The sequence below is a fragment of the Corapipo altera genome, unplaced genomic scaffold (genome assembly GCF_003945725.1).
Source record: "Corapipo altera isolate COAL_440 unplaced genomic scaffold, ASM394572v1 79, whole genome shotgun sequence".
NCBI classification, from domain to species: domain Eukaryota; kingdom Metazoa; phylum Chordata; class Aves; order Passeriformes; family Pipridae; genus Corapipo; species Corapipo altera.
Window position 1 is genome coordinate 1,736,558 of NW_020884927.1, and position 15,370 is coordinate 1,751,927.

Here is a 15,370-nt window from a genome sequence, read left to right on the forward strand (position 1 = left end):
GAGGCAAGTGGCACAGGCATGTGGCTGTACTCATTGTCTCCTCAAAAATGTCATTTTTGCAGGGGCAATGGGAGGGGGAAGAGCAGAATCCCCCCCGGACTGCCTCCTTTGCTGGGAAGTGACTGATGAGCCTGGCAGCCTCTGAACAAATATTTCTGATGCAGAGAATTCACTTGTCAACTTGGAGGAGCCCCGAGAGGAAATTTCCAAAGTAGATCTGTCGGAGATAATGACACCGCACAAGGAAGCCCTCCTTAGGAGGAATGTCTTCGGAAGACGTGGAGTGTTTGAAAACACGATGCTTCTGTGTGTTCCTGTTGATGAGTTAAAACTCAAGCAGCCGTGGCTGAATTTTTAATCTGTGAGCTGTAACAGGTGAAGCTCAAGGAGGCAGTGAGTCATTTTTTTCACCTTCCCAGATGCTTCCTTGGTCAGTCAGACCTTGTTTTCTTTCCAGATCAGAAACCTCTTTAGGCCCGAGATAAGTCACTGTGTTTTGCCTCATCCAGATTACAAACCAGGGAATTTTTGTGCATCTGGATGTTTGTGTAATTGCCTAACACTGCGAAACCTCATCTCAGCTGAAGCCTCTTAGCTCCACTGTTAGAAAAAAAGCAATTAACAGTAACCATAACCAGAAACACTTTTAGTGTGAGGACAGGCAGCAAATGGCAAATAGATATATCAACAAATCTGTTTTTGCCTTGTACTTTGCTGTTTGCAGTCAATGGGTCATTAATTTTTATATGAGTATCACGTACTTATAAGTGGTTTGGGAATCTTGAAGTTATTATCTGCAACAGTGGCTTTGATTATATTGGCTGCTCTGTGCTGGCCCTGATCCTTCAGTTTAAAAGCCACCCAAAAGGACAGAGCAGCCAGAATCACACCCCAAGGCAATCCTGGGTGCCCAAAGGCACTGATTGCTCCTTGCACTTGTTGAATCTCTCAAATATGTTTCCTCAACACAGGGCTGGGTTTGTAAAGCCATTTCCCCTCTGAAAGCTCATCAGCATGCACACATCGTAGGTGTTGTTCTTCTAGTTTTTCTGAGTAGCGGTATTTTATCCTGTCAAATATGAAATTGGCTCGGGTCAGGAATTTTGTGCTGAGCTAGTCAATCTTTGGGGTTTTCTCTAATTAAATCTGGGACAGACAACCAACAGATTTGTCAGCTGAACACAGATAACTATTTTAATCTCCTTTTTCCAGGTGTTTTCAGATCGTTTCACATTTTCTGATTCATTAGCTCGAGTTTCAGTTCTCTGGGAAAAAAAAGTAGGAAAACCTATATTTTACTGGGCAAGTCAATTGTTTTATATAAAATAAGGTTTACCTTCCATGTGGTCACAGGGGCACTTGTAGATTATCTGTGTGCAAAATGACATGAATAAAATTAGCTGGATTCATGCTTTTTTTAATCTGAATAAGTGCAGAGTTTCAAAAAAAAGGAGACACAGAGGTGTCAAAGATGAGATTGCCTGTTACCACACTCTGCACTGGAGCTGTGCTTTGGCTATCAGTTATTTTTAAGCTTGGTCTCCTGGTGTTAGCCTTTGTCTCCAGATAATGTATCAGCAATTACCTGTTCAGTTTTATTATGCTCTTGTTCCTTCATGCAGACATTCAGGACTTCATTTGCTCCCACCTTGCAGACAGATTTAAATGTTAAGCTTGTTTTCCTACCAGATGGAGAATAGATGCCTCTATTTCAGGTAAGTGTTTTGTGATCTCTCCCTGGTGTGAGAAGATGATCCTGTGCTTGTTATAGTTCAGGTCAGGAAGGCTGCGAAATGCAAATCAAACCAGACCTTTTGTGCCTGACAGGTTAGAGGGGCTTTGCTGAGCTATTTGTATCTTTAATATAATTTGGGTGTCCTTCTTGTGCGGTAATGTAGCTGTGGGCAGTGCAAAAGGATTTTGCCAGAGCAGTTCAGCCTGGAAAGCCCCATTCCTGGAAGCACTCAAGGCCAGGTTGGGTGCGGTTTTGAACAACCTGGTCTAGTGGAAGGTGTCCCTGCAGAGGGGTTGGTCTAGATGGTTTTTAAGGTCCCTTCCAACCCAAACCGTTCTATGATTCTATGATTTTTATGCCTTGACCCTTCTTGAAGATTATGGTAAAGTAAACCAAAATCAAGCCAAATGTGCAAAGACCAGCACCTTGGTCATTGCAAAATATTGGGCTCCTCATAAAATATTCAGGGAAGAGGGTTTCTACCCCTTGAATGATGTGAATTTTGTGAATGTGGTTCCCAGCACAGTTCTGCAACCATTCCCCCCCCCTTTACTTCCCTTGTAGAGGATAAGCCTCTGCTGTACTAGTTTCCCACAGCCAAATGCAAGCAGGCTGCCTGTCTTATCTCCATTTGCCCCCTTCTGTGCAAATGCTTCAGTCACTTCCTGCAAATTTAATGTTTTTTCAACTACTGACGTGCTCCTCATCTCCACTCTGCAATTATCAAATGATGTGCTGATGTTTTAAGGCAAATGTTTTTGTTTTAAAATGTGCAACATCCAAATTTACAAAAAAAACCCCCAAAACCAAAACAAACCCAAAACAAACCCAAACCAAAATAAACAGATCCCTCCCCAAATTCTCTCCGATGCTAATTATAGAAATCTCATCTCTCCAGCAGAAGCATCAGTCAACAGAGGGTTTGGTTCTTTTCAGAGGCTGAATCTTTGGAAAAATATACTGAGGATGGTGCATAAAAGTGGGGGATGTGACAGGTACATGCTGGAGGTGAATGCTGAGAGTTTGGAAATGCAAACAGACTTCAGGATTTGCCAGTCCTCTTCCTCCCCCAACACCCAGAATATTGCATTGTTGGTTGGTCTTCATTTTTAAATCATCCAGTGCTCTGCTGTCAAGACACATGTGTTGTTTTCATAGAGTTGGCACCAGAAGTTATTATTTTTTTCCAGCTCAATTTAGAGAAGGGTAACAAATATTCTGGGTTTGCTCTGAAATCATTACAGGAGGAGCTCCTGGATTATCCATCATGGTTGCTCCCGCAATGAAAATGCAGCTCTTCTGTCAGCAGGAGTTTCAGCCTGATGATGTTTCTGGCTGTCAGGACGCAACCCCAGACTGTCCCCACCACAAGAGAGGGTTGGAATAAACTGGTAAATTCATTCCAGTGCTGATTTTTATTAAGGAATCTTATTTAAATACTGCATGCTCCTCTTTCACAAGAAAGCCGGAGGCTTTTTTTCCCTTCTAATGCGTTTTAGAGGCAATCTGACATTTTCTAATGGCTCTCAGGTATGTATAATTTATCCTGCTCCACGTCCACATTTTCCAAAATAACACTGGAAAATCATCTGGGTTCCTGCTTTTTTTGGACAACCATTACTCTCACTTTTTTTTTCGAGGTTGACCTATAAATGTCCATATGCTGCAGGATAATTGCAGTAGGTGTAGGTTCCTTTGGAGACGATCTTGTGTGGGAGACAATATGACAGCTCATCTGCATAGCACAGGCATCATTCCCCCGACTCGATTTAGCAAAGAGTCCTGGATCCAAAGGCTTCTCCCATATCTCCTGTATATTTAGGGGATTGCTCACATACACAGAGCACTCACGCTCTCCCGTGCAGTCATTTCTGGGGCAGCTCAACTGGCTGGAGAGGAAATCACAGAGTGCCACAAGCGTGGCACACCGTGGCATGGGGACGTGGCCTCTGCTGTTGGATCCCCACACTGTATCCAGGCATCCTGAGCTGTGTCAAAAGTGTGTGTTAACGCACAGCTGGAATATTTCATCACGTTAACAGGGACGAAGGCTGTGCTGACAAACTGGTGGAACTGATGACCCAGGAGGGTGTTCAGTCTCCCAAACGCCATTACTTTCAATTAGGAGCTTGTTGAAACTATGAGAGACTTTCGGGGGGATGAAAAAGAAATCTTGAGAAGCTGGGATGTAGGTTGTCAGCGTGGAATTGGGATGAGGTGCAGGAAAGGGAGCTGTGTCACCCCATGCCTCAGCATCCCTAACCCCGCTACAGCTGGATGTCAGTGATTTTCACCTGTAAGGTGAAATGTCCCTGTGGACATTTAAGTGTTTAATTTAAAGACCTCCAGCAGACAAGCACACTTTCCACCCCAAAATACACCTTCTAGGTGTGTTTTGGAGAGGGATTGAGCAGGTGGGCTTGAACACATAGCAGAGATGGGGCACTTTCATTAATTTTGCAGGTTTTTATGCTCTGACAAGGTGTGTTCCATGGCTACCGTGGCTGTGTCAGCCTCATGGGATTGCGCTGAGCCAGGGGACACAGGGGTGGTCTCAGCACGTCAGTCATGCTGGGGGTTGGAGCAGGGGTTGGTCTCTGCCTGTGACAGTCATGCAGGTGTGTGTGACAGCAGTGCTGCCTCCGAGTCTCAGTCACACTGGGAGAGTGACGAGGCTGGTCCCTTCCAGTGTCAGCCACGCTGGGTGTGTGACAGGGGCGATCCCTGCCGGTGTCACTCACACGGGGGGTGTGACAGGGGTGATCCCTGCTGGTGTCACTCACACTGGGGGTGTGACAGGGGCAGTCCCTGCTGGTGTCAGTCACCCTGGGGGGGTGATGGCGTGGTCACTGCCTGTGTCAGTCACACTGTGGGGGGTGATGGGACGGTCTCTGCCCGTGTCAGTCACATTTGGGGTGTGATGTGGGCAGTGTTACTCGCGCTGGGGGTGTGACAGAGGCGGTCCCTGCTGGCGTCAGTCACACTGGGGGTGTGGCGGGGGCGGTCCCCATCTGTGTCAGTCACACTGGAGGTGTGATGGGAACTGGTGTCTGGCTGTGTCAGTCAGGTGAGGGGGGCTGGCCTCTGGCTGTGTCAGTCACCTGGGGGTGTGACAGAGGTGGTCCCTGCCTGTGTCAGTCACACTGGAGGTGTGACAGGGGAGGTCCCTGGTGGTGTCAGTCATACTGGAGGTGTGACAGAGGAGGTCCTTGGTGGTGTCAGTCACACTGGAGGTGTGACAAGGGAGGTCCCTGGTGGTGTCAGTCAAATTGGAGATGTGACAAGGGAGGTCCCAGACGGCGTCAGTCACAATGGAAGGGTGACAGGGGCCAGCCCCCAGCTGTGTCAGTGGTGCCGGGGATGCACCGGGGATGGTCTCCGGGAATGGCAGTCCCGTGAGAGTGTGAAAAGAGGCTGTGTCAGTCACGGGGGTGTGAGGGACCGGTCACACGGGGTGTGACAGGGGCTGACCCCTGGCTGTGTCTGTCACAGGGAGGGTGTGACAGGGGCTGACCCCTGGCTGTGTCTTGTCACAGGGGGTGTGACAGGGGCTGACCCCTGGCTGTGTCTTGTCACAGGGGGTGTGACAGGGGCTGACCCCTGGCTGTGTCAGTCACAGGGGGTGTGACAGGGGCTGATCCCTGGCTGTGTCAGTCACAGGGGGTGTGACAGGGGCTGATCTCCGGCTATGTCAGTCACAGGGGGTGTGATAGGGGCTGATCCCTGGCTGTGTCTGTCAAAGGGGGGGTGTGACAGGGGCTGATCTCCGGCTACCTCAGTCACAGGAGGTGTGACAGGGGCTGATCCCTGGCTGTGTCTGTCAAAGGGAGGGTGTGACAGGGGCTGATCCCACCCCCGGTGACGCCAATACTGCGAGACAGCTCTGGGAGGAGCGAAGGGCGAAGGTGGGACAGGTTGGGATGTTTTGGGGTGGTCCCCGCGCAGTCAGAGCTGCTCGTTTAGTTTCCTTTTTAATCACGGAATGGTTCACGTCGGAAGGGACCACTGTGGGTCATCTGGTCCCACCTCCCCGGTTGTGAAAACGAAGAAGAAAAAGAACTCACCGAGACTTTGTATTTTCCTGGGGCACCACTGAAAACTTACTATTTACGCTTAATCAGGTGTTGCGTTAAAAAATCCTTTGTGCTGAATAGATTATCAAACGGATTATCAAATGCTTTTCTGAGCCAACCTAGAAATCCAGCAGTTACAACAAAAAACAGTGGGTACAGAGAACTGCTCAGCAGGTGAAGATTTCCCCTTGAATTCTTTAACAAGCTCACCTGTGCATTTTCAAAAGTAAGCACGTGTAAGGGGCAGGCAGCAGACAAATCTCCAAACCCACGGCCAGTTGTGGCAGGAAGCCACAGAGTGTGGCCGTTCTTGCACAATCACCTTCTGCCCCACACCAGAAATTACTGCCCTGCAGGCTCCTTTAGACTCTTGTATCTCCAGCCCTTGAATTGAGCTGTCAGAGTTGAGCTGACAGAATCAGACAGTGGTTTTTGCATAGAAATTTGCTGAGAGTCTGCATCAATATGTGCCAAGGAAAATGCAAGTTTGGGAAACTAAAGCGTGACCGGCCTGCTTTTTACAGTCCTTGCGTAGTTTTTTTCCCGTTAATTGTTCTGTGGTCTTTACAGCTTGACTCCAGATTTTGTAACTGTAGTTAGAACTTGTTTTCTCAATCTTTCTTCCAAATGCCTCATTCCTGAGATGCCCACTGACTGAGACTCAGAGATGTAGAAGATCCTGGCAAGCACAACAGGAAAAAGCATGTTAGGATAATCAGGGTGGAGCTGGCTAGGATAGCAAAACGATTCCTTGCTCCAGGTGATTTTGGAGAGCACAGCATTGGAGATCCTGAACCTTCTTTTAATGGCACTCCCAGGGTTCTGTGCTGGTGTTCTTTTGAAATTCAGAGTCCCTAACAGCTATTGCAAGTCTGTCACCAGAGTTCAGTGGGCTAAAGGGAGCCCAGCTTTCCCCTGGGGAGTTAAAATCTCAACCTTCAGCCAAACATCACTTAAGTCTCTCTGAATTCAGCTCCTACTTAGGGGTTTTTTTTGGGTTGTTCTATGTAAAAGAGTCTGAAGCTCTCAGATGTTTTAAAGTGCTTATGACAGTCCTAAAACAAAGTAGCCAGATGTCAGAAACCTCTATGGCCAATAAAAAATTCAAATTTGATGGGTTGGGATGTTAAACTCTGCATAAAATATATTACACTCCCATTGTGACAGCAAGCAAATTTGCATGTTTTAGTGAATTTAATGGGGAAAAAATTTAAGAAATTACTCCAAAGTAGATCAAGCTGACAAATTGATTACAGGTCCTCGTCTGTCCTTACAGACTCTTCAAAACACACGACAGTGAGGTGGCATAAATAAAAAGGATTTGGCATCCATATATGTGCATTGGGAATATAAATCTAGGGCAGGCACAAAATACCAATAATGTAATTTTAATAGGAATCATATATTGTAATGAAATGGGTGATTCACTTATTTTTCTGCCTTCTCCTTGAGGATTACAGCTGATTTTGTGTGTGTGTGTGTGTGTATGTGTGCTGGAATAACTCATCTAGACTGATGGGAAAGTCTTAGAGCGTGGAATTTAACAAAAACATGTTCTTGCAGAGGCAACATATTAAAAGGAAGGCAGAGTACATTTAAATACCTCAATACCAGGAGGAAAAAATAAAATATGTGGAACTTGATAGAGCTGAGTATGTTTGTCTGAGGACCAGTATAATAAGATCTCTGAATTTTGTTTGTCATTTTAGGTTAATGGAAAAACATTAGCAGAGAGGCCTGTTCTTTGTTACCAAAAGTCAGAGGCGAGGTTTGGGACTGTGCTCATGAATTTGATGAGTGTGTTGACACTTTTGTCAGTCTGAGTGTTGGGGTGTGTACGTGCTGGTTTTATTACCTTGCCACAGAAGCCCTTTTCTGTCTCATCTCAGACCAACAACAGAAGACACGATGCACTGACTGGCACTGCCCTGGTTCTTTGATCTAACCCATGAGACATCATTTGGAGTGTTCTGCATTATTTATCACTACTGAAGTATTTTCAATTAAACTGACAGATTAAATACTAACTTTGCCTGGCAGATAATGAAATTCTTGTTTCTTTTCCAAGGAAGCTGACATGAAAGAAGCCAGACATGAGAGGGCATGGGAATTTGTACTGCCTGTCTCCACATTTACAAACAAGTAAGCACTGTATGATACCACAGAGAGGAGGCAGGCTTAGTTTCTGGTGCTGACAGTTGTCACACAGGTGAGGAACGCTCAGGTGATTCCAGAGGAGCCTCACAAAGGTGGGACAGCTGGACATGGAGGAAGATTACTCACCACCTTCCAGTCCTGCTAAACCTTCAGTGCAATAAGAAATCCATATGGATTTCTGCAGTGGCAAAAAGGGGGGACCTTTGAAATTTAAAGTTGATTCAGCCAACTCGCTAACTCCGACCTGCAGCGTGAAAATGAATGTTTAGAATCTTTCCTTCTGAACAATCTGAGGCACCTCTAGAAAGGATAAGTGAGGATGAGGAAATCATAATTGCTACTGATGTTTTTGAGGAGAAGGATCTGGAGATGCTTTAGTAATTTCCTCCATGACCCCTCTGAGGAAGACCACTGTTTGCTGGCACTACACGATTCCTTGGTAGTTGTAATAAACCACAGTTTGGATTTTTAAAAATTGGCCATTCATCATCTGTGCCCCACACAAACATGCTTGGCTGTGGATATTGGTGCATGTCCTTATATATTCCTGGAGTTCATCACAGGGATGGAGCACCTCTGCTATGAGGAAAGGCTGAGAGAATTGGGATTCATCAACCTGGAAGATATAAGGTTTTGGCATGACCTAACTGCAGCCTTCCAGTACCTGAAGGGAACTTACGGGAAAGATGGAGCAAGACTTTTATGAGAGCATGTAACAACAGGACAAAGGGAAATGGCTTCAGACTGAAAGAGAGTAGATTTAGATTAGGTATTAGCAAACAATTCTTTACTATGGGGGTGGTGAGGCCCTGGCACAGGTTGCCCAGAGAAGCTGTGGCTGCCTCATCCCTGGAGGTGTTCAAGGCCAGGTTGGAACTCGATCTAGTGGAAGATGTCCCTGCCCATAGCAGGGGTTTGGAAGGAGATGATCTTCAAGGAACCCTTCCAAGATTCTACGAACAGGCTCCCGGAGCGCCGGGGGTTCCGAAACCGCTCCGCCGGGGCGGCGGGAAGGAATGCCGGTCGCAGGATTTGAACGGGGCGGCGGAGCTGAGCCGGGAGCGAGGGCTGTCGCTGTCGTTGTCGCCGGGGAGGGGCCGCGCTGTCCGCCCGGTCCCGCCCCGCCGCTGCAGCCGCGGCCGCTGCGGGCACGGCCGAGCCGCCGCTGCACCGGGACCGCCGGCGCGGGGGATGCGCGGGGAATGCGCGGGGGATGCGGGAGCCCCCCCAGGTAGGGCGGGGGGAACGGGGCATCGGAGCGGGCAAAAGTTGGGAGTTCGTGCTGCCGGGAACAATAAATCCCTTTCTTTTTATACGCATATTTATTATTATTTTTCAGCCTACATCGCGGTTTGAACATCCCCCTCCCCCGCTGCAGGGACCGCACGGCCATAGTTATGGAGTTCTCTTAAGCCACGCAGCACCAGCATCCCTTGGAAAGTTTTGCTTCCCCAAAGGCAGCAGCAGGTCAGTTAGAGGGCTGGAGATGAGGAATACTGTTACCCAGCTCCTTATTAAATGAAGGGGAATGTCTGAAGTTGGGGGTGAGTCGAGCCACGCTGTTCCAGGCAGTGACTAACGAGGACTAATCCAGATTGTTTTCTGTATCGCAGCAGAAGAAAGCGCAGCTTGTGTGGCTGATGAAACTGGCCTTTCTGAGATGTGAATAAGACCTTTCTCTGGATGCACATCATTCTACTGCCCTGGTAACTGTGCTTGGTAAGCCTACTGAAAGTAAATAGGCAAGTTTTATATTTATATATGCGTGCAAATACTGAAATGTGTGTGGTTTTACATATGTGTGTTCTTACCTATATATAACTGTATTTGGAGATGTCTTACCCGGCCTTCCAGTACTTGAAGGGAGCTTATGGAAAAGAGGGACAGCAACTTTTTACACAGGCAGATAGTGACTGGGCAAGGGGGAACGTTTTCAAACTAAAAGAGATTTAGATTAGATGTTAGAAAGAAATTCTTCCCTATGCTGCAGGTGGTGAGGCCCTGGCACAGGGTGCCCAGAGAAGCTGTGGCTGCCCCATCCCTGGAAGAGTTCAGGGCCAGGTTGGACAGGGCTCTGAGCAACCAGGTGTAGTGGAAAGTGTCCCTTCCCATGGCAGGGGGTTGGAATAAGGTGAGCTTTAAGGTCCTTTCCAACCCAAACCATTCTGGGATTCTATGATTTTTCATCTTTACATGAATTAAAAGTGGAAATTATCAATTTAGGTTTATAGTTAAGGCTGGATGATGATAGAGGATTTAACTTCATTAAATATAGTCTTTCATATGCTGAATGTAGGTTATCTACGTATCTAGTAGTAGATGCTTCTGTTTCTCCTACTGTCTAACTGATAGACTGTCCCATTCTTATAATAAGAAAATTACCTTTAGTGTTATATATTTATCTTATGTTAATATCAGAAGAATCACTGACGAAACAGGTGTTTTACTGTCTAGGGAGGACTTTAAAGAGAGCTGAAAATGAGATGCCCTTACCATGAATGGCCCAAAGCTCTGGGTGTGCACATCACTGATGAGCTGCAGGTGAACACAGCGTTTGCCTCAGAAAATGGATGTGAGTGTGGACTGGGGCTCTGGGAATGACATTTGTGACACAGGTGAGAAGCATTCAAATTATTCCAGAAAGACAACTAAGCAGGAAGGCCACACACGTAGAGTCCAGAAGGAGGTAGACATGAATTACTCACAGATGTTCAGTCCTCTTTGCAACTCTGCTGGACCTTCAGGTAAGCAGGAGCTTGCTGCAGAGCTGCAGTGTGAAGATAAAGAAACCTGTGAGACCTACTACCAGAAAGAAGGTGAGAGTCCAGATGGGGTGCTTGTCCATTCCAATACCAACTTTGACCTGCAGTGTGAGGATAAAGATTTAGAGCACAGTTCCTCTAACTGCTCCAGGAAACCACAGGGAAGACTCCACGATGGTAATGAAAGTACCATTCTTGGTGACATGTTTGCAGAGGACCTGGAGCCTGTCTGTGAGGAAGCTTTGCCGTATCGGTGCAAGAAGTGTGGTTCCTCTTTCCAGGGCATGAGCGAGCTGCAGGAGCACAGGCGAACTCACCTCGTGGAAAACTCCTACCGCTGTCCCACCTGTGCCAAAGAGTTCTTCCGCGCGGCGAACCTGCGGATGCACAAGCTCATCCATTCCAGCGACAGGCCGCACAAATGCCCAGAGTGTGACAAGGGCTTCATCCGCACGGCCGACGTCTGGAGGCACCTGCGCAACGTGCACAAGATCGAGCGCTCCATGGTGATCCTGGGAAACGGCATGGCCAGGAACCCCTGGTCCATAGTGCACCGTAACCAGCACACTGTTGAGTACAGCGATCAGCCTCACGCAGAAAACCAGAAGCCCGAGGAAGACGACTATAAACCTTACACCTGCCCGACGTGCGGCAAAGGCTTCGACAAGCCCAACCTGCTTTCCAAACACAAGGTGATCCACCGGGAAGACAAGCCCTACAAGTGCCAGGAGTGTGGCATGGCGTTTGTCCAGCTGCTCAGGCTGAAGAGGCACCAGCAGACTCACTCTGGGGCGCGCCCCTTCTACTGCGAGGAGTGCGGGGGGACGTTCACCCGGCTGGCGTCGCTCCAGCGCCACCACCGCATCCACACGGGAGAGAAGCCCTACTCCTGCGGTTACTGCGGGCATTCCTTCACCGAGTCAGGGACCCTGCGGAGGCACGAGCGCACACACAAGCTGGACAAACCTTAATTCTTGGCTCATTTGTGGTTGCGGTCTCCGCGGTTGCTTCTCACCTGAGCGAGGTCTGCTCTGTTGGGCTGGAGAAGGCACCCACTGCACGCGCTCTGCCCAGGGCAGACCCGCTGCCCCAGCAGGGAATGCAGCATCACAGGGATCTCTGGAACTTGTGCTGGTAGAGGTTGCACTGACTGGCTTTGAACTGCTTTGTACGAACAAATTACCTAATTACCACTGAGTAATGAAATTACTGCACGCGGGGAGACTGAAATCACTCACATGTGCTCGTGCTGTCTCAATTTGCTGGACTGACCATGCATCAGCTTGAGCTCTGTGCAAGGATGCTCAGGCTGTGAGACTTCTCTCCACAGCCTCAGTCACTGGATAAATTGGCCCTGGCCTCTTGAATGTGATGGCTTTCTGGCACTGGGTTTGGAGATCTGTTGTTGCAGATCTTTGCTAAGTCAAAACAGTCCAGAATTGTCCCTCTATCCCTTCTGTCCTTGTTTTTTGCTGAGTTTTTCTTTCCACTACATTTTCTCTATTTGGAGGGGGAATATCATGTTGGTTATTTTAAAAAAACCCAACAAACTAACTACAAACCACTTCCTTAATAAATGCATCAGTTACCAGCTGTATTTCACAAGTGGTACTATGTAAGGGAGTACTGATACTTTATGCACTTTTGTGTGATGAGTTGAATGTCTGTTAATAATGGGAAAAGCTTTATTTTGGCTATGATGGTGCATGCTCTTGGCATGAGGGGTTTGAATGCATTTATGTCTCTAATGGAACCGTGCACTCTATCCAGCTGAGTATTGTGCTAAGAAGCATTTGAGAACACAAAATTCAAAGAGCAAAAGACCAAATTTAAGCCACCTTTCCTACTCATCACATAGGAATCTCCTTAATTTAAATGTTTTCACACATAAGGAAGCTTCCCATAACAAAACCGTGTCTTTTTGTTCTGTGATGTGTCTGAGTGCTACTGAAGTGTTTGCTTGACTCTTCACTTTGATTTAGGTCGTTAGTGAATAAAAGTTTCCTTAGAAACTAGCCTGGCAGACTCAGGTGCTGCCAAATACTCCAAGGCTGTAATTTCCAAAGAGGTTGGTGTTGCCTCAGTTATGGCAGTGGGGGTTTAACTTTGAAAGTTTATAATGACGTTTTTATCTGCTGTTAACCACTGTGGTAGAAGCATCCAGTTTGTCCTTAATTTGCAGCCTTAATTTCCTTTCTGTATCATCTTCCTTTTCCCCTGCCAGCTGCCATAATTTCACTAATTCCTTTCCAGTGCTTTCTGCCTTTTCAGTAGGAAGTTTTGCAGCAGAGTGAAGGTAAAGCTTCAGGGTAATGTACCTTTGCATTTACTATCAGGCTACTTGATATAAAATACTAATTGTACCATTAGTTTGCTTATTCCATGGAGTAAAAAATAATGATGGCTGTTCAGCACCTTCCACCTGTGCAAGAGCTGAGCAGGTGTCACACAGCTGTGTTTGATGTGAGGTCCTTGGCTCAGATCAAGCTGAACCACTGCAGCAAAACTTTAACTCGATTATGAATTGGAGACTAATTCTCCTGGCATCACTGATTGGTCATTTTCATTTAATTCCTCAAAGAAATCTCCAGATGGGGGAACTGATCTGCATCCTGCTTCTGAGGATGTGTTCTGTTGTCTGTGTACTTTTGTAATGCTGGGGTGGCTGGACCCTGTGTACCATGTGCATTCACTACAGTGGGACTGAGACTTTCTCCAAACTCCCCTCCAGGCAGGAAGTTCCAGTACCGTTTTAGGTTTCCAAAGAGCTTTTGCTGGGGCCCCTTAGCAACAGCTCAGTCTTATCTGAGGGCTGCTTAGCCTCTCTAAGAGGAAAGATCTTTGCATGACAAGAATCCTGGCTGACTGTGGGTAAGTGATCTGCAGAGAGAGGTCAACAGTGCTGTTCTGTGGGGACTGTGACGTTCAACACCTTCTGAAGTGACCTGGAGAGAGAGAGGGCAGATAGTGAGGTGACAAAGCTGTTCTAGAAGCTTTCATGCAATAAGTTTCCACACTCATCTTCTAGACCCATTTTGAAGTTGTCATCCACAGCCTCCCCTGTTCAGCATCCTGCTTCTCCCTTGGGTATGCAATGCTCTTGCTGCAGGGGGTTTTAATATCCAATTAAACTGCACCACTATGCACATCTTTATGTTGTGTGACTGTTCTGCTTAGGCAGTTGCAGTAATTGAGAAAATCCAGTTATTCTCCTTTTTGGTGTTAGCAGTTGGTGGAAGTTGTACCTATAGGATAATGGTGAAAGTATTTTGAATGAAGGTCTGTTATATGGGAAGAGGAAATGGATGGTGAAATGAGAACCACTAGGCTTAACTAAAAGGTTATTAAAAAGACACTTGCCTGGAAGGTTGACTCGCATATAAAGTGCTTGGATGTGTGAAAGGAGTAATTAAAATGTGATGGCTTCTGGGACAAGCGTGTTGAACTTCTTCAAAGAAACTTCCATTAACTCCTTTGCAAACTACAGTGACCTATAAAACGTGACTGCCACCCCTGGCAGAGGAAAGGATGGAGTCAGCCAGGCATGTACCTTCCTTATTCTTCCAGACTGGTCCCCAAATCCTTCCTGGAAGAGCCTGCATGCAGGAGATTGGACAGGGCAGGAGATGGGACAGGCTGAGGCAGAATGATACTAACTCTGGAGAAGCACACTACTCTGGGTTTCATCCCTCACCTGCTCACCTTGACAGGGAAAGTGTGCTTGTCCTAAAACCACGCAGAGCCCTGTTCTCCCTTCCGGAAGGTCAGTGGTAAACACAAGCCCAGGGTGTGCTCAGGTTCACTCTGCATGAGAGAGACTAAAATCCTGGGATACTCTGACTTGGGAAAACATCAGAAACATTCCTAAACTGTAGCTGTCTCCTGCAAATGAACCTGGAGTTGGGTTGGCAGAGCAGGAGGGGTGGAAAGAAGGGCCAGAGGCAGAGGTACCCTGGGGTGATGGGCTGAAGCATAAACCAAGCATGGCTGGTGGAGATGATGGTGAGGGCAAGGATGACTTGGGGTTCTGTCTACAGGTATGAATTTTATGTGAAAAACATGCTGGGACTTGGATCCTGACCAGACTGGCATCCAGTAAATAAATATCACTCTTTTCTTTTAGCTAATGGGAAAGGTGGAAGATGATTTCTGTTTTCTCACACACACCAGGGCCCTTGCTGCACTGAAGAGGTACATCTGCTGTGTCCCCTCATCTTTCAGACCCATCTCTGCTCCCATGGGACACTCAGGTGTGGGGAGGTGAATCTTTCTGTGTTCATGGAGTTGGGAAAAACAGCTGGGAGTCCCTGCAGTGTTGAGCCCTGTCTGCACAAGGATGCTCCAAGGTGGGTTCCTATCCAGAGAATCACCTTCCCTTCCCAATAGGCTCAGATGCAGCTGCTGCACCAGTGTAACTGATGGGGAAGCAAATGATGCTGGACAGGAGGACAGCATGGGATGGGACTGCAGATCCACTGTGGAGCTGCTCCCAGGCAGGTGCTGGAAAGACCTTTCAAGCCAGTTTCATAAACCAGAAAATGAAGCTCTGAGCCCTTCACATGCGTCACTTGAGCAGGGAAATCTGACTTGCAAAATGTGGCTTGTCACCAAGTGAGGCTGGATAAACCAGGTACCGACCACTA

The 15,370-nt window shown here is 47.3% G+C and overlaps 1 protein-coding gene across 2 annotated transcripts; it reads left to right on the top strand.

The window, feature by feature from the left end:
* The first annotated feature begins 9,307 nt into the window (after positions 1 to 9,307).
* On the top strand, positions 9,308 to 14,849 carry LOC113954373 (zinc finger protein 675-like). Of its 2 annotated transcripts, none has more exons than XM_027658599.1 (3): positions 9,308 to 9,432; positions 9,579 to 9,684; positions 10,420 to 14,849. In XM_027658599.1, the coding sequence occupies exon 3, from the start codon at positions 10,532 to 10,534 to the stop codon at positions 11,696 to 11,698; it is 1,167 nt and encodes a 388-aa protein (XP_027514400.1). In that variant the 5' UTR covers positions 9,308 to 9,432; positions 9,579 to 9,684; positions 10,420 to 10,531; the 3' UTR covers positions 11,699 to 14,849. The 2 variants fall into 2 exon arrangements, with proteins under 2 accessions (XP_027514400.1, XP_027514401.1); XM_027658600.1 differs by having other exon boundaries at positions 9,582 to 9,684.
* The last annotated feature ends 521 nt before the right edge of the window (positions 14,850 to 15,370 follow it).